Consider the following 27,917-nt stretch of genomic DNA (forward strand, 5'->3'; position numbering starts at 1 on the left):
TCCCAATATTGTTTTACTAATATTGCATGTATTATGATGAGTCCCAATATTGTTTTACTAATATTGCATGTATTATGATGAGTCCCAATATTGTTTTACTAATATTGCATGTATTATGATGAGTCCCAATATTGTTTTACTAATGTTGCATGTATTATGATGAGTCCCAATATTTTTTACTAATATTGCATGTACATGTATTATGATGAGTCCCAATATTGTTTTACTAATATTGCATGTTTAATAAACACCAAAGAAACAGGACACTGAAAGACCTTCTCTTGCTGAATACATGCACTAAAAGTAAAGCTAAAGATAAGAACAGCTATCTTACTACAGTAAAACCTACCTTGAGAGACCACTGCTATGAGAGACCACCTGTCTTGAGAGACCAGGTTCTCCATGTAAAGCTAAAGATAAGAACAGCTATCTTACTATAGAAAATGTTACACATGCAAAATCAGGCATATCTGTGGAGAATTAATTAATCTAATTTTTGAGTAGTGAATATCTACAAAATTAAAATGCACAAGGAAGAATAGTGTTTTTAATTCGGTTGTTAAGTAAACATTGTTACTCCACAAAATTGTATTCCATCAATATTTTCAGTTACTTCATCGCCATGAAATTTTATCAACACAAATATTTCATAGTTTACAGTTAGAATTTTAGTCTCTGTCAAAGGACTGGAAGGATCCACAGTGGGCAAGAGATCAGAATGCCTAACTCCAAACCAAAAAGATGAGGATTTCAGTCTTTCCAATTGTGTCATATGGACTGGTAATACCGGTACACAAAACTAAACCAATTGCCATACCAGTAATACACAGAACTAAACTAATTGTGCAATGCCAGTAATACAAAGAACTAAACCAATCTTTCAGGCCAGTTGCCTTGAATTTTTTAAAAGAAATATGCAATGTTATTCTTATTGTTTTTTTAATAAAAACTAAATTCACCAATTTAACTTTACAACCAATATGCCAGTTACAAATTACAAGAACATTTTAGAAGACAGTGGATGTTTCCAGATAATTAGAAGGTATATCAGTCCATTTTTTTCTGCTTATACTGCCCTCCTCCTAGTAGAAAAAACAAGCTAGCTGAATCTCTCTTTTTGGAGCAGTTTCCAAATCTGGAGTATGGAAATTCAATAGGTGGCAACCTGATTATTCTTGGAGATTTCAACTTTCACTTTGACTGTCCCGAAAACCCAAACAGATCAAAACTCATAGATTCCATTAATGTTCTCAACCTCGAACAGTCAGTTAACCAGCCCTCCCATTAACATGGTCACATTTTAGACTGGATTCTTCATAGACCTGATGACAACATTCTACGGTCCTCCCTGGTATCCCATGACCTTGCATCAGATCACCTCTGCATTATATGCCATCTTGACGTATCCGTCCCTAACCCTCCACCTTTACCTGCTACTAAGAGAAACCGCCATATGATAAATAGAACCAAGCTAATGCATGACATCCAAGCAAACCTAACAACTTGCTTACCTCCAACAGCAGAACAACTCAATAACTGCCTGCGTTCATTGCTCCACAAACATGCCTCAGCTACAAAATGCAGAGTATCAATTCAAAAGTGTTCTCCATGGTATAGCAGTTTTAGGGACCAGCTTCGCACTGCTAAAAGAGACCGCCGTAAAGCTGAGAAGCTTTGGCTTTCCACCCGACTCACTATTCATAAGCAAATCTGTGAAGCCGCTAAGAAGAATGTCACAAATATAGTCCATGCAGTGAAATCAGCCCACTACACTACTAAGATCATGGAAAGTTCAGCTGCAAAGAGCTCTTTGAGATTACTAACAAGTTAATGTCAAGGAACAAATCTACACCACTTCCAACTACCTTCTCTCCAGTCGACCTTCCAGACATGTTTGCAGATTTTTTCGTGACAAAGTACAAACTATTAGAGGTAAGCTTGACACCACAATTTCCATTAACTCATTGTCACCATACAGTTGTGATACAGAATTTGAGCGGCAACCATTAGCAGCATTTAAACCTGTCTCTATGGATTTCGTACATACAGTCCTGATGAAGAGTGCACCAAAGTCATGTGAACTTGATCCAATTCCAACATCACTGCTGCTTGAATGCTTAAATCCAGTATTGCCTTCACTAACTGATGTTATTAATACTGCTCTCTCATCTGGGGAATTCCCATCATTTTTCAAAACTGCCATTGTAAAGCCTCTTCTGAAGTAACCAACACTAGACCATAATGATTTAAAGAACTACCACCCAGTTTCTAATCTCCCATTCATATCAAAAATCTTAGAAAAGGTTGTTCAGTCCCAGCTTGTATCTCATCTGAATTCAAACAGTCTTTTTAGCAATGTACAATCTGCATATTGTCCTTGCCACAGTACTGAAACTACTCTTCTAAAAGTAGTTAATGACATTCTCTCTGCATTGGATAGCAGAAAGATTACAGTCCTCACCCTCCTTGATTTGTCTGCAGCATTTGACACAATAGACCATGATATATATTGAATCACCGTCTCCAGCATGTATTTGGCATTCATGATACAGCCTTACTGTGGTTCAAGTCCTACTTGGTCAACAGGACACAAATTGTATATGCAAATGGAATACATTCCAGCCCAGGGGTCTGTTCTTGGACCTGTTCTCTTCATTCTGTACGCTCAGTCACTCTCAGGTGTCATAGATCATTATCCAGTGTCTCACCAATTGTACGCTGATGACACCCAAATATACAAATCTAGCCACCCAACTGAAGTTGATGCTACCATCCAAGCTGTAGAGAGGTGCATTTCTGATGTGAAATCATGGATGACATGTAACAAGCTGCAGATGAATGATGATAAAACTGAGGCCATTCTGATCACAACACAAAGACTATCTCATTCACATCTTTTACCTCAAAAAATGGGGCCCCGAGTGGCCGAGTGGTCTAAAGCGCTCTCCGTTACGGATCACTGCCATCTCACCTCTGTCTGCGTGGGTTCGAGTCCAGGATTTGGCAAATGTGGATATGTGAGAAAGCATGCCAGTAGCTTCTCGTGGGTCGGTGGTTCTTCGCGGGGTTTTCCCGGGTTCTTCCTCCACCATTAATACTGGCTGCCATGCATAGCCTATCGTGTGCTGAAAAATGGCATTAAACCCCACAATAACAACAACAACAACAACCTCAAACAATAAATATCAGCAACACCAACATTAAATTCACACAATCGGTATGAAACATAGGTGTTACTCTTGACAGTACTCTCACATTGCACCAACATGTCATGAACATATGCAAGGCTGCATATCTTGAGCTGAGAGCTCTTGGACAAATTTAAAGATAAAGATAGCCAAGCACTTACTTTTATAATTAGAAACTAAATTAAAACTTATTGAAATAATTTGAAAAATACATTTTTAATATAAAACACAAAGGGGCAATTACAACTTTGACATCTAAGCAGAAATAAGTGTCATTAGATGTGACTTTGTACAGGTTTTTATGTATGGACACACTTTTCATAAGATTTTGTTATTTATTTTTGTGGTTAGTAGAGTATCAGACTCATTATTCTATGGTCACGAGTTCGATACCCATCCAGGCCAGCCCAGGTTAGCTAAGTGTGTTACTGGGAAAGGCACTCAGCTGCAGTTTTCTTGGCATGATACAGCCAAATAACAGTGCTAACAGTGCCATTAAAAACCAATTTAACATTTTGTAACATCCTTTTCTATGCCCAGTATCTGTTAAAGTATCTATTATCAGATGTTCAAAGGATGATGTTGTATCTGTCACATTTGGTTTTCATGTTTTGTTTGGCATTACAGTAAAACTTGAGAAGTTACAAGATTATTTTTTGACAATGAAGAATTTGTGATGATCAGCTTTATTGGACACGAAGTGGAGACACAGCTATGTTAAATGTCTTTCTTACAAGAATCTCTGTTATTACAGTTACAGCACACACAGTACTAATTTTATGGAAAAATGGGAACCAGCCTGGAAATGGGTGAACATAAAATAGAGTATATATGGGTTTGGCTGGCTAGGATTGGTTGATAATGTGAGTAATTTTTTAGGAAAAAGAATCTTTTGAGAGTTTATCCTACTTGTAACTGAAAGAAATTGAGACATCGTTTTATTGGTTTTTGTTTGATTGATGGAATTTCAGTCCTTGAATAGTCTTGAGTTTGGAACACTCATTACTGAAATTAGCACCTGACTCTTTGGTGCAGGATTAGCGGCACATGTTTCAAACACATGTAGGTCCAGAAAATGCTGCGGCTCATATCCTTTTCCCTACACAGAAGCTGACATCCAGGTTTCATCTATACTGATAAATATAGGTTTGATCAAGAAATTTTAAGTTATTGAATTTTTAATATCATAGTGTTTGCATAGGTTTACTATGGAAACTGAATTAATAGCATGACTACTATAGTTGCAGCAATCTCACCCAAGAAAAAGCTGACATAAATTTTCACACAAAATATAGATCTTTCTTCATCACAACAAGAATGTTTAATATCTGTCACTACTGTGCTCTGTCAAAACAAAGCCAGAAGTAATTTATCATGGTTAATCATCCAGTCCATATTTACTGATACATCTGGAGCAGTAATGCCTGACCCAAGGCCCAGACAGAAAATCTTACATGAACCACACATCTTGCGATCGCTGATGTTCCACATTATTATCCATGATGATGGGTTGTACACCATATATAATTTTTCAAAACTCTGTAATCAGATGTCATGGAACACTTGCATTATCCAAGTCTTATATTCTGCAATTTCACATGCCCTCTAATATTTATTTATTACACCATCAGTCCATTCAAATTATAAATAATAATTGTTTTCTTCTCATTTTTTGTACACATAAATTGTATTCTTAATACTTTTGTTCTTTAGAATCAGGTGAAAATTTTATTTGGTATATTTTATTTATTATTTGTACATCCACAACAATGAATAACAGCATATGAAAAGTTACAGACATTAGGTCAGGGATTTTTCTGGTCATGTTTTTCTCTGGGCCAAAATTATACTCCATTCCCAATGTCAAAAACTGTTCAGTTTTACAGTTTGAGTGTAACAATTTCCCAGTCAGCACTTTAAAAAATTCTGTGTCCTTTACTATACTGACTTAAGAAGAGAAATTACTGTGTGTATAGTCCAAATAACCTTGGTTAATACTAATCAGGAGCCATGCTGGGCTCTAATACCATGTATACTCACTTATAAGTCGAGTCCAACTGCAAAAACTGCAAAGAGCCGATCTGCCGTCACATAACGCATAATGGGTCAGTGCAGTTTGTTAGGAGTAATCAGTAGAACAAATAACATCGACCCTGGTCTGCAGGTGCATAATGCTCTCTGGCAGATCATGGTCTTTGTTGTTTGCTGTTCAACTTTGCTTACAAGCAAACATATACTGTAATTGGGTAACTGAAATTTAGCTCCAGCCCAAATAGGGCTAAGTGGCAAACCAAATTGCAAGAAGTCAATTTAGAAAATTCAAAATTTATTATTTCCAAAATAGTCAGTTTAGACTTTTGGTATATTTTCACATTATATCATTGAAATATTGATGAACTATTATTCAAAGTTTGTAAAAAATGAAAAACTTCTCTTAATTTGGTTCAACACAGTTGTTATGAGGGCCTCAAGGTAGATTAGTTTTTAGCTAATTGTGTTACCCTCTTTAAATAAGGTCATTGTTATTATTATTATTATTATTATTATAAAATGTAAATGAGCCATCTCAAAATAAAGATTACAGTCACAAATCAATAACAGTTTTTGTGGTAGTAATGCACATTCCATATATTTATTGTATAAAATATTGGATAAAATTATTAATTTTATTAGTACTGGACCTGGATATGACCAATGAGTATAAATTTGCTTTTGATTTAGTTTTTCACTAATTTTTTTTAAAAGGATAATTGATATATTATCAGTAAATATTCCATAGATAGCAGTATAATATTTGCATTTATGATCATCAGATTTGCACAGAATTTGAGTACACAGCAGAAAACTTCTTTTCTAACTGTTCACTTTTCTTTTTGAAGGAAATTTATATAAAAGTTGACATTTAGTTAGTATTGAAACAAAGAAGGGGCTGAAGGGAATGTCATGAAATTATTACAAGGTGAAATAAGCCCCATCTTTTGGGCATGTTTAGGCAGAATAACTGGCTAAGGGTGACTATTTCACTTGAATTGCTCCCTACTGTGGACCATGGGCTGTAAAAAATTATTTAAGAATCATTTCTTTGTAATTTTGTGTGATTTAACAGTGTTCAAATAAAAAAGGATTAAAATATTTCCAGTTTGACATTTTTATGCATTCAAATTCAGTTTTATTGATGTTGAGAGCTGTTTTGAAAATTATAGAAAACACCCTGGGAGTTTAAATTCTAGTTAAAAAGAAACTAAACAAGAATGGGCCTTTATTTCATTTATTTTGAGTAGTAATCATTGTGTTGTTGTGGTTTTTGTTATTATTATTATTATTATTATTATTATTACTACTTTTGTTGTAATGTCCATAATTTTTCATAATCATTTCTTTCACACATTCCTTACAAACTTCATTATTTATTTTATTTTAACCTTTTATGAATAAAACATTCTTTTTTAACACTGCCATGTCTGTATTTTTCATAAGTTTCAAATTTGCTAAAATCATACATTCTGTTTGACTCATTTGAATTAGTCCTTTCACAGTCTTTCAGTAATAATGGTTGACAAAGGAGTTTTAAGCCAATTTATTCTCCCAGAATTGTAAGATGTGGCTTTTTACTTCAGTATATTCTAGAATTTCCAGATACGCAAATAGTTCAACAGAATGGTGGAAACCAGATGAAGGTCAATATATTGTGAAGAACTATTGTCTGTTTATGCCAATAAAGACATTATTTCACATCAGTATGGTAATTTTAAGATATTATTTGTTTTCAAGATCGATTTGTTAGTGATGCACAAATATGATAGTTTATGTAAAATATATATATAGTATTCGCTAATTGGCTGGTCCCCTACTTTATTAGCCCTAATCTGCCTCCATTTCAACACACCCTGCATGATTATCCTAAAATTTGTGAAAAAATGGTTTATAGAATTCTGAGAGACTTTTGAATTTCAGCAAGAAATATAAAATGTTAGAAGAGAAGAGAAAGACACTTCAGCAATAAAATGTAGCCAGCTTAGATAGTTATACAGAAATAAATAAACATAAGTTGTTTCACTTTACTGTGATCTATTTATACACCTGAAAAAAAACATCAAAAATATTCATGGGAACAAAAACTTAAGGATAATACAATAATGGAGCAGCTGAAATGGCCCAGTCCTCAGTTGGTATTTGACAGGTTATTTTGGTTCACAGTAATTTCCTTGCACAATAATTAGATTTTTTTACTCAGTTTTAAGGAGTTGGGTATATCAGCATATGAAGTGTTTTTACATCCATTTCTGTTCTAGAGAAGATTCTTTGTGTCTTGAAAATTACTATTTTTTTTAGATTATGAAATAATAATGTATATACTGTACATATTTTACATGGATTACAAAACTTGCTATTTTATTGTGCATGTATTATTGGGAATTTGACTTGTAAAACTTGGAGAGATGGTTACCATTTTGAAAGAGCTATGAAAGACTTGGCTGTCATTTGCTGTAAAACTTGGTATGATGATTTTACTATCAGTTAGAGTTGCATGAGTTAATCAAGATAATAGCATATGTAGCTTATGTGCTAATCACCCATAAGTGGGACCAAACATTTCAAAATATAAATCAAGGTCATTCTCAGGGTCATATGCTGTATCATAATTTCAAGGACATTTCAGTCTTTTTCAGTTTTCTTGAAGGAAGTAATTGTTTTGAATATATATCCTTGTATTTATGGAATTATAGAGGTCAGGCATTTTGGAAACTAAAACAGATATTCAGACCATCTTATGTCTTGTTATATTTTTGACAGGAACTCAAATTTGGGAAATGGAAGAATTTGTTGTGTACCCCATCATAAAATATACTATATTAAAAAAAAGTAAGACATCTTTGGGAATATAGGAATTCATTTATTTTGACCATAAATTTGTATAAGCTGGAAATGAAATTCCCTTTGTTTTCATTTATTGAAAGAAGAGTTGCTGATTTAGCAAGGACTTGTACTGTATAGTGAACAATAGTTATCATTATGCACATAAATCTGACAGTACTGAATTAAAATGTAACACAGTTTCAGTACTATATTGAATAATATGACTAATGTGTTATTTATGTGAATATTCCTGTATCATAATTTTTATTTAGTACCACATGTAGTAACACCTCATGATGCCAAAAATAAAATCATACAGAACAAGAGGCATCCAAATGTATTTCAGAATCATGTCATTACACTGTTCTGCAATTTGGTCAGATAAAATCAGTATTGAATTACGAGTTGCATACAGTTTTACATTTCAATGAAATTTATGAAACTCATCAAATAATTTCAATCTTTTGGAAGCCAAGTAAAAGATAAATATTATCCAGCTCGTTTCATGTATTTCAGTTGAAATGAGCATTCATTCAAGATCATCCGCTGACCGTAAATTATTGTAAACTATCCAGCAAGAACAGTCATGGATATTTTTTGTCCTTTTATACTTGTGTGCAGATTATTTTCCTTTTAGAATCAGCTGATAACTATAAATATTATTTTTACCGATAAATGATTAGTGTAAGACACATTACAGGCAATATATATATATAATTTATATTGAAATAAATTTGTAGGTGATATTACAAGTATATAATATAACATATCATGGTTATTATAATACTAAAGAACTTAATCTTTTAAATATTTTTCACTTAACAAGACGTTTTTAATTAGTATTTATTTCTTATAGTGTTGCCACCAATTGTCAGTTTGAAGGCAATGCTAGTCTCATTAGAGTTCATCTTTGCATTCAATGGAAACAGGATGGTAATGTTGTCTGAACATGTCAGAACTGAGTTGTTCTTGATGACCATGATGTTAGCATTGTATCTGATGCAATTTGACCACAAAGGAAACTTGTCTCCATAGAAATATGAGTATACTTGAGACTGACCGTTTCGTTGAAGTGGGGGGGGCATTATATTTTCAAGTTTAATGGGGACTTTACAGGTAATATGGCAGTAACAAATACCACTGTCCAGTGTGTGTGTTAATGCATCATCAATACAAATCAACTGTGCAAACATGGGTCTGTACTATTATTGTCTTTCAGTCAGTCTATTTCATGGCTAACATGAGCAAGTGCTTGTTATTGTCTTTTAATCAGTCTATTTCATGGCTAACACAAGCAAGTGCTTATTCTTGTTTTTCAGTCAGTCTGTTTCATGGCTAACACAAGCAAGTGCTTATTCTTGTTTTTCAGTCAGTCTGTTTCATGGCTAACACAAGCAAGTGCTTATTGTCTTTCAGTCAGTCTGTTTCATGGCTAACACAAGCAAGTGCTTATTATTGTCTTTCAGTCAATCTATTTCATGGCTAACACAAGCAAGTGCTTGTTACTGTCTTTCAGTCAGTCTATTTCATCCCTAACACGAGCAACTGCTTTTTATTGTCTTTCAGCCAGTCTATTTCATGGCTAACACAAGCAGGTGCTTATTATTGTCTTTCAATCAATCTATTTCATGGCCAAAATATCCTGAAAAGCATGGGTTAGTATTATAACAAGATTTAGATTATGAATAATAATAAAGAATTTTCACTTCAACATATGTATTACTCCTATTTTGACGGACATTGCGTATTCCAGAATTACTTACATTGATATAAAAATGCAGTATGTGCACAGAATTAAATTCTCGCCCATGTTGATGTGCTTCAAAAAGTAAATCCCAGTCATCCAAGAGTTCAGTAATTTATTTTTACCTGGGTTTGCTTGCTTTGCTGATAGTTTATTGCCTCCTGTATCACCTTTAAAGAAATTACATTTGAACATGTTTTCAGCCACCAAAATAATCAAGCTTTGCGTGTTATATATGGAGTCAAATCTGATTTAAAAGAAATATTGCTGCTGTTCATGAACTTGCCAATGATCTTTAATAAATATGGCTTAAACATTCTTATTCAATGCAATGATGTTTAATAACTTTTTTCTTCAAAGTGCATCTAGCATATCTTTGATTTACCAGTACCTTAACACAAATTGGTAAACTTTACCTATGCAAATTAGCACAGCTGGTTTGCATGCAGCAGTCTTGAAGACTTAACACATTACTATTCATATTGTCAGCCAGCTAAGTAACAGGTGAATTGGTGGTCATTTATACCTCATTGCCTCACCAATTAGCCATATAAACTGCCTCAGGGATAGTTTTATATGAGATCTAAGCAGGACTGTTTACCATTTATACATGCTACATGTTACAGGCTTATATTGAAGTGATGTGTTTTTTAAAGCTCACTGGAAATAGGTTTTTCAAAAGACAGCAGTGTCAGGTTTTTGGAGTAAAATGAAAGTCTTATTTTTAATGTGACACCATATTATGTCAGGTATGCTTATGTGGTAAATATTGGTTTAGGAAATATTAATTGTTTGATGTATCTGAGCTAAATGTCAATAAATTAAGTCTTATTACATTGGGAATTTAAACTTTGATAGGAAATATAAATATGTATGTATGAAAAGTCGATACAGCAAAAGCCATTTGGAGGAAGCAGTAGAAAGTTAAGATGTTGAAATGAAGGGCCATTCACCTTTGATAGCTATGTCAGTTTTGTATACTTCACTTAAGTGATTTGAGGTAATTCAAATTTATCATTAATTTTGTTCCAGTAGCAGTACTTAGACATACTCTGCACATCAAATATTGGTGGTGGCCCCTTTAATTTTCAGTGGCCAATTATTTTGCTTAATTTTGCATTGTTTTATAAAGGAATTAGGTCATCACAAAGGACATCTTGTTTTCTGACCAAAGGGGATCCTTGTAATGTGTTGACCCATGTATAAAATTTATTACATATTCAATTTTTTAAATATAGACCTAGATCTGTCATTGCATAATATGCTGGCAGATCAGGGTCAATGCTATTTTCTTAAAATCCTTGGCAGAGTATAGGAAGAGACTTCAATCTTCCTGCTCATTATGGAACATATGACAGATTTAGTGTATGATGTTCACTTTTGTTTTCACCATTGACTGTAATGAGAAAACATGTTGCTACTTAGTAGTGGCTTTTTCTGTCATAAGTTAGACTTCTTAGTGTAGCTTCCGAATGTCATTCTTTTCATGGAAATTTCTAGATAGTAATTCTTCTTCCTCTGGAAGTACCAGCTACAACACAGTATGTACTTGAGAGTGCGTCGAAAATATGGACTGATTATACAGTATAGAATAAAATTTGCAGAAAAATTAATGGACTGCATGAAGTTTAAAACAACTTCAATCATTTTAAAAGTTGCATTGTTTTCATTGTGGCTCAATTGTGCCACATGCATCACCATTTCAGATGGTGCTACAAGAATTAGAAACATAACAACAATGACAACCAATGTGATTGTCAAGGTTTGACCTGCATCACTTTGATTGGACTGTTGTTCCTCCTTTTTAAATTTTTGTCGAAATCTGTAGGATTTGTGAATTTTTCGGCATAGGCAAATATTAAAGCCAATTAAGAGTACTAGAGGCAGTATGTTTCCGACTATGGCCCAGAGCACTCTGTAAGCATCATCAGCCATTTTACTGTGTGCTAAAGGCACCCGGATAGGCTGGTGCAAGAATGTTTCTGAACTATTTTGACACACTTTTTGTATTATTTCATATCTCCAAAGAATGGGAATGTTGAAAATCGCTGACACAATATAGACTATAAGAATTATGACTTTCGTTTTTGCTATGGTTAAAAAGAATGTCTGTTTGAAAGGATGGCATATTGCTAGATATCGTTCCACAGACATTGTTACAGTCAACCAGGTGCTTGTAAGGATAAACACATTGATCACAGCATCACAATATATCCGATAATAGAGCAGAAAACCTTTGAATTCATAGAGATCATCTTTTGGTAAAAATGTTGTCGGAAATGCAAACAAACAAAACATAAGGTCTGACAGGGCCAGAGCAGTGAGACATATATTTGCTGCTTGTTCAAGTGTTTTGAAAGAACGGGTCAGTTTCCTCCGTGTTAGAATGGCTAGATTTAATATATTTCCCACTATTCCAAAGACACAGATAATGGGAAGTACATATCCATAAATTACATTGCTAACCCTTGGGAGCATTTGGCTTTCCTCTGATTCACTGGTTATGTTATCTACAACTTTACATTCCATGATGACACTCTGAAATAGAAAAAAAAATGTTAAGAAGTCAGTCAGCAAAATATGTTAAAAAGTTAATCTGATGTTAACCAGTCTGGAATTTTTCAGGATAGAAATTCTATTGCTATACACTTCATATTGGAGGAGTTAATCTTCATAAATTATATATGTGACCAAACAGTTTTTTAAACTTCATTATTTTTGTGTGCATTTGGGGCAGATATTATACAAAAATTAGCACAAGAGATATTCCAATATTCAGAGTGTCTATTCCATTAATAAACCTGCAGTTTGCATTATTTTGTTATTGCCATAAATAACTGGACTTAAGTTAGGCATTTTTGCAAGAATTAATAAGGAATTGGTCAGTTTAACAAAGTAATTTTAATTTTGAATAAGTCCTAGTTCGATTACCAGTCTTTATATCCACAGCCATGAAGTAAAATGTGTGCAATGCAGAAAAATCCATATCTGGTCAGGCTGGTTCATAATAAACCTGTTATCAAATTTTAACATGCATAGTGATACCCATAATCAAATAATTCATTAAACCATAGTGGGGGGGGGGGAGAGAGAGAGAGGAAGAGAGAGAGAAACCACTTGTAGAAAGCCTGTTAAAAGAGGTGGTTGCAGATGTTTATAACTACTGTGCCATGATTGGTTCACAGGAACAACCTATATTATAACAGTTCATAAGACTAGATGTTTTATTAATTCATGCCTCACCTGATTCATCCAACAATATAATTAATATAAGATATTTTGTCTGTGGTACTTTTGCCCTTAGCTGAATCTGGAATTTGCATTTAATTCCAGTTTACCAAACATGTGATATTGTTATTGATATGATGGCATCAGCATGGTCTATTGTGTTCATAGAATTGTTCCAATCAATAAATAAGTGATAGTCACAAAGGTGTAAAAGTTTGAACAGAATATATTTGTCTTGGAAATGCCTGTTGGTCAACTGTATTTAACCATCGGCTCTTCCAGGCAAACATTTCATTTCCATTTAAATATTTGTACGTACATTCTTTCTGGACAAAGTCTATCATTGTTGATATCAGGGTTTTTAGGGTTATTTTCAGATCCCATTATCGACATGCTTTTGCCTGTTATTGATGCAAAAGTTTTGAGTATCAAGTGTACCAAACATTTATCTTTGTATAACATTGATAATACTAATAAAATAAAACAAATATTTCCTTAAATCATGTAATAATGAAGTATGGTGATTTGATAGTGCCAGAAAATACTTTTTTTATATCTTGTTTAAACTAGATAATATGTTGTTTAAATGAAATAGTGTTGTCTTCAAATGAAATACTGTTGTCTTTAAATGAAATAGTGTTGTTTTTAAATGAAATAATATATTGTTTAAGAGAATAATATCTTGTTTAAGCATGATATTAAATGTTAGGTTATGTATTGATGTATCGATGGGTTTTAGAGACAGATTGGACACAAGTCTTTGGTACTAGTTGCTATCATTGCAAGGTCATGATTTTATCTGTGCCAACAATATCACACATGCTTGGTAAAACTGGAATTAAATGAAGGGATGCAATTTCTTTATGGAAAAATGCATCATTTGGCACAAAAAATATAGATGTAGCTATATATATATATATATATATATATATATATATATATATATATATATATATATATATATATATATATATATATATATATATATATATATATATATATAAAGCATTATGAAAGGACCACTGTTATATCTTGCAGTATTATGAAATTATATTAGAGATCCAGCTAAAATAAATACATTCCTTTTTATGAGGGTTAGTTCTTAGTTAATTATAGATGAAACCTAATCAGTTGTTCAAAGCAATTTCCATTAAACCAGCGAAGCAGCCACTTGGGCTGAAGCCATGGTAGTGGAAATGGATTATTAACTCAGACATGTGTTTCTGCAAGTTTGGATTGTATGTGAATGGTAAAGAAAGTCCATATACATTGTGCTTTTTTTAACCAGCTGTACCAGTAGCTACTGAAACAGCATTTCCTGCTGATGATGGGAGATAGGGTGTATCTATTTCACTGTCTTAATGTGCCCTCATTACACTCATTTATTCATGGTGCAATGATAATTACAAAATTCTCCAGGCAGGTGCAAGCATACAAAAAAAGAGTGTTTGGCTTTGCCATTTTGCTGTGGGATGCATCCTGTAATGGACTTCAAAATTGAGATTTTGGAGTTTTGACAAATATATGGCTTAGCCAGAAACAAAGATGACATTTGTTTTGTTTTTTAAATCAATATATGTTTGCCTTTTGCTTTATTTTGTACACCATTCTTGGATGATGTTGCAGGATTTTTAACTTTATCATGGTGGATGTTTTATTTAAGTTGGAATATTTTGTCTTCCTCTCCTTCTAGGGATTTTGGCAAGGTCTGACTTTGCTATATTTGCCAACTAGCTTATGCTCAACATTATATGACCAGGATTGTGCTGATATTAAATCCTACATATTATTGCCTTCCCAGCATTTTTCATCTTCTTGTATGGTCTCTTGAGACACCGTCCATTAGAAAACACTATTCATTTATCAACGAAATAATTCTTGCTCAGTAATTTTATTCATCTCAAGACTGTTACAGATGAAATTTGAATACAGAAAGCAATATTTCTTGCATCTTTTTACATGAAGGTTTTATGTAGTCTCCTTTCAATCTACAAATTAAGCTGGAACAGTTTAACCTAACCATTTAAGCAGTGAGATCAATGCAAAGCAGTTCTGACAGCTGAGCCTGGACTTTAATAGCGACAATACATTACTCATCACTGTTTTATAGCTTTAAGCTTTATCATGTCACACACACACACCCCTCCCCTTTAATATGAGTACATCTTCCAGCAGAGTGGAGAATTGTCAGTATAATGCAGTTCACTCATGCACCTTGCTTGGGGCATGCATAGAACTGTCATCTTTTTCAAATGCCATGCTGTATTGTACCACATTCGTGATTTTCCTTCTTCAGTTCTTTTGAAGACAAATATCTCAGTGTTACAGGTATCAGTTCTTTTTAAAAACAATTCTGAAACAAGTTATCTTTTATCCCTTTAGAATTCACTGAAGGATATAAAGATACCTCATGTATCTCACCCTTTAGAGGTTTGGGTACACCATTCAAACTATACAACTAAGGTATGGCAAGTCCTTAAAAGTGTAATAAATAACAGCAAAAACCTGTCAAAACATAAAGATCAATGAGAGACTAGCAGATTCGTCACTTTTTTCTATAAAAAATAAGATTGAAAGGTAAAAATTCTTTTGGTTGTTACTGTCCTTATTCCCTCAACATATTGTATATTTATATCTGTGCTTGAGGTCTCAACTGTAGTTGCATACCTATCTACATTTTTTCTCTCAATAAATACAAGTTATGATAATAAATGTATTTATCGAACATAGTATAAAGACTGGTAAAATGGGTCTTCATTTGTTTACCTCATCATAAACAAGGGTGTATGTAATACTAACTAACTGCATATTAACAAGGTGAGTGTAGATCATCTACACTGGTACAGTTAGTAATTGCCATTATTTCAAAAGTGTATTGCTACATCTCAGTAGGGAGGTGGAGCACCGCACAAGCAAGTTGCTCCCTCCCATTTGAAGGGTGGTGATGCATATCCACAGCAGTGTGTTGCACTTCTGACAGTGGAAGTTGTGCACCACTCCCAACTTTACAAGGATAGTGTGTCACACTAATCCTTATGGGATGTGGGGCCCTCCACCTCAAGGTCGTTGGTCCCATATGACCCCAAAGGCTACTGGATCCTTCCCTCAAAACTATGGGATGCGGCAGAGTGTGCTGATGCCCTCATTGACGCCCATCCAATGCCCGGTTCAGAGCATGATAGTCGATGATGATGTTCTCTCTATCCTCCAATAATTTTGATGTAGAAGCAGTGCCACTTATGCCTTATACCAGGCCCATACCTTCCTCTCAACTGGATCATGGCGATGAGGTCTGGTTCTTGGATAAGGCAGTAAACAAAGTCAGAATGTGTTCCCAAAACTATCAGGTACACAGTCCAAGAAGATACTTTGCTTTTTGGAAAAAATCTTGGGTGCAGCCTGAAACAAACCTATTACTTCTTCCTCATTCCTCAATGATCGTGGAAATTTCTGAGGTCCACAGCAGGACAAAATATCACTTAGCAACATCATGGCTGGTTCGTCCCTTTTATGATGTTGAGACCCCTAGTCTCTACTGCCAGTTACTAGGTACATTCCCTGAAGTGGGCTGCTAAACCTTGCCAATTGGATACTGGTTCATCCAATGTGGGTATTTCAACGGGAGCCTAAGCATGCCTTCCCATCAAAACAATTGAATCCGTAGAAGAGAAAACCAAGTTGCTCATCACCATTGCTTCACATGCTGACATCTCAACTACATCCTTCAGTATACTGAGAGTAACCTCATCGAATCACGCCTAACAACGCAATGCTGTAAGCTGTGGTCAAGACATCTATATGTGTACTTTCTCCTGCAATGGCATTATTGGTGGAATTTCTGCACTTGGACCTGTTCTCTTCATTCTGTACACTCAGCCGCTCTCAAGTGTCATAGATCATCATCCAGTGTCTCACCAGTTGTACGCTGATGACACCCAAATATACAAATCTAGCCACCCAACTGAAGTTGATGCTACCATCCAAGGTGTAGAGAAGTGCATTTCTGATGTGAAATCATGGATGACATGTAACAAGCTGCAGATGAATGATGATAAAAGTGAGGCCATTCTGATTACAACACAAAGACTTTCTCATTCACATCCTTTACCTCAAACAATAAATATCAGCAACACCAACATTAAATTCACACAATCAGTATGAAACCTAGGTGTTACTCTGGACGGTGCTCTCCTCTCACATTGTACCAACATGTCATGAACATATGCAAGGCTGCATATCTACAAATATCTTTCAGTTGATGCCTCTAAAAGACGTGTGTTCATTAGTACTTTCAAGACTGGACTATTGTAACTCAGTTCTGTCTGGTTCATCTCAATATCTACTTCAGAAACTTCAAAAAGTTCAAAACACAGCTGCTCAGATCATAATTAGAGTACCATGATCAGAGCACACCTCCCCACTGCTCTGTACCCTACACTTGCTATCCATTCGATCCAGAATCAAACACAAAATTTGTTCTCTGTGCTACGTTTCACTGTTGGACTCTAGTCCAACATACCTATCCGACCTCACCCATGTGTACACACCAGCAAGATACTTATGCTCCTCTTCTGACAATCATATACTCATTATTCCCATTATGAAAACAAAGTCATATGGATAGCGTTCTTTTGCATACTAGGGCCCAGCAGTGTGGAATGAATTGCCCACTGAACTTAGACACAAAGACACAGTGATCCCATTCAAGAGTGCTCTCAAAACTCACTTATTTCGACTGCAAGAACAAACTTAAAAGACCTAATAATGTTTCCTACCTTAAATATTCTCAGCATGTTTTTTCTGTGATTTCTAATTTCATGGTGTTTGTGTTTGTAATCATATCATCAATATGTTTTTTATCTTATAGGTGATTATTATTATTATTTATTATTATTACATTTGCCATTACATTGCATTGGACTTGACAAAAGTCCTTTTTAACCATAGTGATGACTTCTGAGGGTATTTCCATTCAGACCCTGTTCATGGGACACATCCCTATAATAATAATAATAATAATAATAATAATGAGGACTTTGTATAGCGCCTAATCTTCTGAAGCTCTAAGCGCTTTACAACATTAGACAACACCTATAAGATAAAAAAACATAATGGTATGATTACAAAAACAAACACCATGAAATTAGAAAACATTAAAACATGAGAATATTTGAGGTAGGAAACATTATTCAGTCTTTAAGTTTGTAACAAGGTGCAGATGGGTTCTGAAGATTTGTAGGATCATCAACATTGATCCTTCATAACCACTCGCCCATTGCAATTGACAAGAAAGTGTGGAATGTGAATTACCTTCAGGGACTATTCACCAGGTTTTTCAAATAGATGCAGTTTCCAGAACAATATGCAACCTCAGACTTGATCTCCTCATCATTCGGGTTCTTGATGCACAGGAAATAAATGCTACAAACCCACAAAGATGTGTTCACAAACCCACCATCTGGAAGTGCCCCTCTTTTCAAAGGCCTGGTCAATGGTTGGGTCCTTTCCATTATGAGCAAGGTTTACTCCAATTTTGGGAAGAAGCCCCTATATCAAGAGGACCTCCTTGTTCTCTCACCATATATATATATCAATCCAATTATTTATACCACAGTACTTTTTCCACTATACCAGTACGTTGGTAGTTCCGTCAGTAAGGAATTTATGGAAATTCCTAAGAATCTTTTTTCAACTTTTGTGACATTAACAACTAACATTCATTATTCATGACAAAATAGTTTTAAAAGTATCTTTTCTTTTACAAAATGGTTGTATATGTCGGAAATGAATATGAATAGTGCAAATATAATTCTATTTATGATCCTTTAATTTTACGTTTGACACGTGTCATATATGCCATCATGGTATCCAAAGGGAATGTTGTAAAATTTGGATTGAGAAGAAGAAAAAAAAAACATTAAAAAAACTACGTTTTAGTTTTTTACTAGCATATGTGAATGCGCTAAGTATATGTATTCCTTTGTCAAATTGTGAATCATCCTACCAATTTCAGAAGTGCACTTGTTTTCTGTATGAACTTGACGTAAATTTGCAACTACATTAAATATTATCTTTTTTGTTGAGTAAATGTGTTTTATGTTTACTGGCCTCTCTGTTCAGTATTTTGACTGAGTGTTGGCATCTCACTAAAATTTTCCATGTATATTATATAAATAGCATGGCCAATAAATTGTAGGCTTCATTATCAAAACTTCCTGTTTTTGTCAGTATGCTTTTTTATGTCAGCATGATGTCTTTCATTTTATAAGCTATAATGAAAACTAAATCATCCCACTTTATATACAGCATTTAGTCTGCATCTTATACAACTGTTAACATACACATAACAAATACATCTACTATACGTTACTTGCTATTTAATTATCAGTCGGGAGCTGTGATTTTCTTGTTTCTAACTGAAATATTTTCTTTTCTTCTATCTCAAGATAATTAATGTTTTTCTCCAAATAATATCATTTATATAGTTTGGGTATTTTGCTATAAATCAGAGGAGTATATTTTTCCAGATATTGACAGATGGAATATAAACAAAAAATTACCAGGTTTCTGCCACAGAACATTGAACTGTTGGTCCTTAATATAATTGTAATTGTGGTACCTGTCTTGAAAGACCACCCCTTCTGCCAAAAAAGTATGGTCTCTCATAACAGGTCATAACACTACATAATCAGTAAATCTGTGCATTGAGAATAGGTCTCTCAAGACAGTTGGTCTCACATAGCATTGGTCTTTCAAGACAGAATTTACTGTATACAGTGATATGTTTCTTGGTACATTCAGAAATACCTCAGAAATACTGCAGTACATGTTTTTTGGTCTCCAGCTCTAGTATATACAGGCTCACTCGGACTCCATAAGCCTGCCCTTTTTCAAGCACAGGATGTAAGGCAAGACACTGTGATTATTAATTAAGTATCAGATCGTTTGATTATATTAACTGATGAGACACACATTTGTCCTCCTTTATTTAATAAACTAATTAATTATTATGGTTGCATGCTATACACTGGGGTCATGCAACTATTGTACAGAACAAGTTCATGTGAGAAGCCAATACCACACACGTAGTCAGAGCTACTGCTTTTGTTAATCACAGATATGACTTGATCAACATCCTGAAATTAGTTCACATGCCCTAGGACTGTTCTTTGTTGCTTATGCACTGACAATATTTAGGGCATGACAATAAAATCAGGAAGACAGATTGGCAAAATGAATTACAGAAATGTTTGGAACATGAGGTTGAGTCAGGAAATTTAGTGTTTGAGCTAGAAGTCGGGGAATTTTCAGTTTGAAGTACATGTATGGGAAATTTAAGTTTAAAAGAACAAGAGCAACTATCTGTAAATTTGAAGATAACCTTTTGTTGAAAAAGATTTTGTGTAATAAACATATAACCAACCCATTGGAAGCTACTGGCAAGCTTTCTTACTTATCCACACTGGCTGAGTTCAAGACTCGAACCCATGCAGAGAGAGGTGTGATAGCAGTGATCTGACTAACAGTGATCTTTTTTATTACACTTGGCCAATCAGGGCCTGGGAAGCAGGTAATAACATTGAAACATGAATAATTACAGCTCTCCCTCATTATATTGTGGTTGTTTGGGTTCATGCCTCATTGTGTACTAAACTATAAAACTTTGATGAATGTGTGATAAGTGTTGAAGAGGCGAGATAACATATAGTAATAATTTCAGTTTATATAAATGAAATATATTTTAAAATGGAAATGAAGATATTAAACTGAGCTTCATGTTGTTTTCTTTCAACCCATAGTCATCTTTTTGATAAGCTTGCAACCAATATTGCCATAAATTTGATAGTCCCATTCAACTCGTATTGCCTTTCATTTGATACACCCATTAAACCCATACTTATAGATTTTCGACCCATACTGCCATTTCTTTGATAGACCCATATTGCCATACATCTGATAGACCCATTCAGTGCACATTGCCATACATTTGATAGACCCATTCAGTACATATTGCCATCAATCTGATATACCGATTCAGTGCATATTGCATCAGTCTGATATACCCATTCAGTGCATATTGCCATACATCTGATATACCCAATCAGTGCATATTGCCATACTTCTGATATACCCATTCAGTGTATATTGCCATCCATCTGATATACCCATTCAGTGCATATTGCCATACATCTGATATACCCTGAATTCAGTCCATAATGCCATACATCTGATATACCCAATCAGTGGATATTGCTATCCATCTTATATGCCCATTCAGTGGATATTGCCACCAATCTGATATACCCATTCAGTTCATATTGCCATACATCTGATATACCCATTCAGTGCATATTGCCATACTTCTGATATACCCATTCAGTGCATACATCTGATATACCCATTCAGTGCATGTTGCCAAACATCTGATATACCCATTCAGTGCATATTGCCATACATCAGATATACCCATTCAGTGCATGTTGCCAAACATCTGATATACCCATTCAGTTCAAATTGCCATCAGTCTGATATAACCATTCAGTGCATATTACATCAGTGTTATACCCATTAAGTACATATTGCCATACATGTGATATACCCATTCAGTGCACATTGCCAAACATTTGATAGACCCGTTCAGTTCACTTTGCCATCAATCTGATATACCCATTCAGTGCATATTGCATCAGTCTGATATACCCATTCAGTGTATATTGCCATCCATCTGATATACCCATTCATTGTATATTGCCATCCATCTTATATACCTATTCAGTGCATATTGCCATACATCTGATAGACCCATTCAGTGCATATTGCCATACATCTGATATACTCATTTAGTGCATATTGCCATACATCTGATATACCCATTCAGTGGATATTGCCACCAATCTGATATACCCATTCAGTTCATTTTGCTGTCCATCTTATATACCCATTCAGTGCATATTGCCATACATCTGATATACCCATTCAATGCATATTGCCATCCATATGAAAATGTCAAACATGAAAGGCTTGTAGGTGTGTCTGTAGATAATAATTTATTATGGAATGACCATATTGATAAGCTTTGTAAAACACTGTCATCCAAAATTGCCCTTCTCAGCAGAATCAAGAAATATTTACCTATGGAAACTCGCAGTCTGTACTACAAGTCATATATTCTTCCAACAATGGATTATTGTTCTAATGTATGGGGAAACTGTGCCAAATCTGAGCTTGACAGGATTTATAAACTTCAGAAATGAGCAGCACGTGTAATTTTAGATGCATCTGTTGATCATCCCTCAAAAGCATTATTTACAGAACTCAAATGGTTCACAATATATGACAGGATAGATTTTCACAAGGCAGTTCTTTTATCTAAATGTCTACATGGAACTGCACCAGAGTATCTTCAAGACTTATTCAGTCCTTTTTCAGCACAATACCAGTTGAGATCAATATCACATGGAAACCTTCTAATACCAAAACCAAGAACAGGGCAATTTAAAAAGAGTTTTCAATACTCTGGTACAGTTCTGTGGAATAAGCTTCCACTACATGTAAAATCTGCTGAAAATATTAGAGTATTTAAGAAAAGATATCATGAGCATGTATGTGTTTCTAACAGATAATGGAATTTAGTATTTTAATACTAAACATGTTAAAATAAACAGTAATTATTGCCATCTTCATATAATGTGCATTGTTATACTCTCCTTAAGAGGGCCTCAAGGGAGAATAGTCCTTGACTAATGAGTCACCCTCTATAAATAAAGCATTATTATTATTATTATTATTATTATATGATAGACCTATTCAGTGCATATTGCCATACATCTGATATACCCATTCAGTGCATATTGCCATACATCTGATATACTCATTTAGTGCATATTGCCACCAATCTGACATACTCATTCAGTGCATATTGCCATACATCTGATATACCCATTTAGTGCATATTGCCATACATCTGATACACCCATTCAGTGCATATTGCCATGCATCTGATACACCCATTCAGTGCATAATGCCATACATCATATATACTCATTTAGTGCATATTGCCATCCATCTGATATACCCATTCAGTGCATATTGCCATACATCTGATACACCCATTCAGTGCATAATGCCATACATCTGATACACCCATTCAGTGCATATTGCCATACATCTGATATACCCATTCAGTGCATATTGCCATACATCTGATATACCCATTCAGTGCATATTGCCATACATATGATATACCCATTCAGTGCATATTGATTACCGGGTATATAATATTATGTCCTGTCATGAGAGACCAAATTTTACAGCAGAAGAGGTTCTGCTGTAAAATAAGTATGATTAAATAAAATCTTATATTTGTGCTTAGTATTCAGTTTGTTTGATAAATTCCATTTGAAATGAGTACTAATGAAAGAGACTTTATGTACAGGTTTATTGTACAGTGACTTAATAAGTCACATGATAAAATTATTTTTTCTTACTTTGTTTATTATGAACCAGTGAAATAAAATCACCTTTTTATAATACTTATGATGATATTAAGATAAAAGTAATCTAGTAAATATGTATTATGTCCCAGAGATGAAGAATGCATGTAATACTTATGGCTAAACATTCATATTCACATCATGTTGCTGATGCCTAATTCATAGAGTTTCTGTGTATCTGTTTAGAAACCATGTAGGTACATCAGAAATTACCACTCTGCATTAGTTTCTTATGAATATAATGTTTTGTGGGTTGACTGTTGTGGAAGGTGGAGGCCTGCTTTAACATTTAAATTGTCTTAGTTATTTACATAGTAATGCAGATACCAGTATATGCCCTACTGAGGACAAATTTAATCTGAACATATTTCTGTGGTCCAGAAAAAATCAGGAATTTTCAAGTTTGAAAATGTTGGAAACCTGTTTTATAGACTTGGAAATGAGGAATGATTTTGCTCCCTATGTTAATTAGTGAAATAAATGCTGTTTTTGAAAGTCTTGACTACAAAAGAAAATATTCTCAGCATCTTCATTCCAAAATGATATGAGCAGCAGACTGATAATTCATTGGTTCAATACCAGGTCAGGCCAGCCCTGGATTTGGACTGCTTCAGTATGTGCATGGAAAAGGCATTTAATTATTTTAAATGGTTACTCCTGTTTGCAAGATTAAATGAAAATATACCTCTTGAATTGTTAACAATCTCAGTTAAATGTGAAAAACGCAACAATCTAAAGTTAAGTATATAAAGAGCATGATGTAAAATTGATTTGTCGATCACAAATATTAAATGTGAAAAAGCAATTAAATTAATTTGTCAGGCACAACATATGTTGAATAGGAAAAACAAGTAAATTAATTTGTCTATCACAAAAGATGTTAAATAGGAAAATGCAAGACTTCAAATGTTAAATACGAGAAAAATCCAATAAATTAATTTGCTTATGACAAGAAAGTGATGAATATGAAAAAAGCAACTAAAATAATTTGTCTATCACAACAAGTTTTAAATATGAAAAATTAAGCAAGTAAATTAATTTGTCTGTTACAAAAAGTGTTAAATAGCAACAAAAGCAGGTAAATTAATTTGATTAGTATGAAAAAGCCAGCAAAGAAATTAATTTGTTTATCACAACAAGTGTTGAATATGAAATAAGGAACTAATGAGCCACACTTTTTTGACATGTTATTAATTTTTTTGAATGTGCGGTTCCCCTCAGACCATGTGTAACGTGAAAAATAAGCCACAAGAGCTGCAGAAATCCCTCCTCCTTTTTACACATTTCTATCTATCAACAAGGCTTTGCTATTTTTTGTCAATTAATCTTTGTCACGTTAATACAATATTGTCTTTATCATATTACTTTTTGTAAAATTTGTAAGCATTTTATATTGTTACAGTGTTGCAGTGCACATTGTAATAATGCAGTATCCAGTAGCTGCCTGTGAGATCTGTAAGGATACAAGCAAACAGAAGGAGAATAAAGTATTCAATTACACATCTTAAAAATTAAAGAGTAGTGATCTAAGAAAATTAGATTTAATGCTTATTTACATTGATCCTTTATTCAAATGAAACTGCTGTTGAAAATATGTGTATGGAAAAAATTGTACCAACTTTATTTTCTGAATTAAATCTCTAAGATTAAAGATTAACCCAAAGTAGTAATCCATTTGAATAAATAATCTAACTAAAGTATAATGGTTGAATGCTTTCCTGTTAAAATGTAAATTTTCCTGAAAGCATTTATATATTTTGTATCCCAGTATTTTTAATACAAAGGAACAGACAAACTGTGAAATACTGACTATTGTTTTGAAGTACTGATTAAATAGAATGCATTGGTGCTGTGCTTACTGATGTAACTTTTTGGACAGCAGTATAATGAAGACATCATATATAGACGGGTTTCATTCAGTAACTGCCTGCTTTGGTCTTGACTATGTCAACTCATTTGATGTTGAACACTCAGATGAAAGCAGGTTTGATTTCTATTTATGCTGGTGGCATTTTTTTTAACCATTCAAGTGACTAACCTTTTTATTGCTATCTTCATATAATGTGCATTGTTATACTCTCCTTAGAAGGTCTCAAGGGAGAATAGTCCTTGACTAATGAGTCACCCTCTATAAATAAAGCATTATTATTATTATTATTATTATTATTATTATTTGCTGTCAGCTTATTTTCTATTTTAGGTATTTATGGAGGTTTATCCACAATATTTAAGAAACTTTAAAGATGCAAATTTCAGCAGAGGTAAATCTACAAATTTAAGTCCACATGAGGTCTTTTTTTCCACATAAACACAAAAGTAAAGAAAGCAACAGTACATAGTATAGTCCAGATGGTACATAATGGCTGATCCAAAAAGTAACATATTCTAAATTTTATGAGCTGGATTGGCACACAAGTTAATTGGTTGCATTGAATTAAAAAATACTATATTTACCTTTCTCTAATGCCTACAAAAATGTGAGACATATTTTTGGCTGCCAACATATAATGCCCAAATATATCAGGGTTTTTCATGTCATTAAATGTGATCAGCATAGATTTTCATTTTTGTGAAAGAAGGTCAACACATTTGGTAGTTGGATACATATCAGTTTTTTCTCCCAATCCATGGTTCAGTTTTAGTGCATAAATCCAACACATCTTATTTGTATAATGTGAAACTTGCAATTTGTCAGAATTCTGGTCCTTGGAATTTGTTACTTCCTCATGGTTGCATCATCACTCTTCTGTGTATTTAAAATTCCACAGTATTTTGTAATATTGCTACAGTTCTCCTGAAAATATAAGTAGAAATATATCACAAGGCCTCACAATTCCAAGGTTGTGTATCGATCCATAAATATAATCTGGGTTTGGTATGGATGCTTTCAGTTAGCCCAGATGCTTTCAATTAGCCCACCTGTTGTAAAATTAAACCAACTGAAACGTTGTAACATCCTGCCACAATCATTCTAGACTTAGGATGGAGCAAAGCAGAGATCCAGAATAATATCATTTGATTGCGTAGAGCATATCAGATGATGCTCAAAAGGCTAAGATAGAGAAAGCAGTATCAGAGAAGATATTTTCTAATTGGAATTTTGGCACACAAAATGAAATTATGTATGTGAAAAGCAGTATTGGTTTGCAAAATTAAATAAAAATAAATATATAATATTTTCAGTATTATTTGAAACTGTTTGTTTTGTTATTAGTTATGCAATACAGAATAAGTTGTCACACTGCAGACATCATAGCGATATGACCGATTTTTTTAAAGCTACATTAAAAATCCTAATCTCACACACACACACACACACACACACAACAAAAAAGAAATGGTTGCTGAAATATTTATTATTATATGCTCATTTTTTTCTCCATTAATTTTACATTATCAGAATCGTTCAATATTTTACGATATTGCACCCAGGTGCAGGACACATGTGCCCAATAGTGTATGAGAAACTACTTTGTAAACAAATCATGTACACTCACGTAGTAGGCGCAATACGTTTTGGTTGATTAAATTTGTTTCTGAATGAACTAAAGTTGATGTTTCGTGGACTGCAACATACCAACAGCTTTGCTACATTCCACGTTAACTTTTTGATACATTGTTTCAGAATTTGGGGTAGACACCAGATTTCATAAAATTGATTGTTACTTACAAATAACATGCAAGCTATAAAGGCATAAACTGTCACCTTTAGCTGGTAATAAGAATGGCAAAATCCTATCTGCCTATCTGTAACTTCCACTGCCATTTTTTCTCTGGGTCCCATGCATTGTTACGGCACAGCATATTGCTCAGAAATATATTAACATTCTGTAGAAATGGACCTCTCCCTCTATGGTGAGTACATTTAATTTCTGTTTTGATCAGTTTTACATCAGCCTACCCACCTTACTGACATTCAGCTAGCAATAACAACAGGATAAGTAATTGCTGCTATTAAAATGTAATTTTTTTTGGAGGGGTGTTAAAAACTAATTTTAATTATGCAATACTTACATGTTGTTATTGCCGAATACCCTCCTCCCAGCCCACTCTGATATCTTGCGTAATAGTCATTTGTAAAAAGATGACATATAGGTACATCTACCTTCTGTGCATGACCATGTGATCAAAGTGTCATACTGACTTTTTCTCCACTCTGGGACGATGTATTCACATCATACCAATGGTTTGTTTTCAGGGACAGGTAAGTATTGTGTAATTAAAATTAGTTTTACCCCCAAAAGATCTACATATCCACTTTGAGTATGCAACTGGCTAAGGAGCTGGAATTTGGACTGGTGCAAGTATCTTAGTACAGGTAGTATTGGGGGGCCAAAAGAACACGAAATGAAGCCCTAAATGAAGTGGAATAGAAGACATCTGATGAAATGTTATGTTATTTATAAA

The 27,917-nt window shown here is 34.0% G+C and overlaps 2 protein-coding genes across 4 annotated transcripts in view; one reads left to right on the forward strand and one right to left on the reverse strand.

Moving 5' to 3' along the window:
- The window catches only part of LOC149782797 (CD109 antigen-like), a 642,407-nt gene that overhangs the window by 335,598 nt on the left and 278,892 nt on the right, over nucleotides 1–27,917 (forward strand). The gene's annotated exons all lie outside the window — the stretch shown is intronic.
- Nucleotides 8,062–27,917, reverse strand: part of LOC149782799 (FMRFamide receptor-like) — a 34,404-nt gene continuing 14,548 nt past the window's right edge. The window contains exons 2-3 of one of the 2 annotated variants that reach the window (XM_089934310.1): nucleotides 25,965–26,304; nucleotides 8,062–12,327 (exon numbers count right to left, since the gene is read on the reverse strand). In XM_089934310.1, the coding sequence (XP_089790436.1) occupies nucleotides 11,230–12,318 (1,089 nt within the window). In that variant the 5' untranslated portion in view covers nucleotides 12,319–12,327; nucleotides 25,965–26,304 and the 3' untranslated portion in view covers nucleotides 8,062–11,229. The remainder of the gene's footprint in view (nucleotides 12,328–25,964; nucleotides 26,305–27,917) is intronic. The other variant, XM_089934309.1, reaches the window with a different exon arrangement.

The sequence above is a fragment of the Sinohyriopsis cumingii genome, chromosome 15 (assembly GCF_028554795.1).
Source record: "Sinohyriopsis cumingii isolate HCF-2022 chromosome 15, ASM2855479v2, whole genome shotgun sequence".
NCBI lineage: Eukaryota > Metazoa > Mollusca > Bivalvia > Unionida > Unionidae > Sinohyriopsis > Sinohyriopsis cumingii.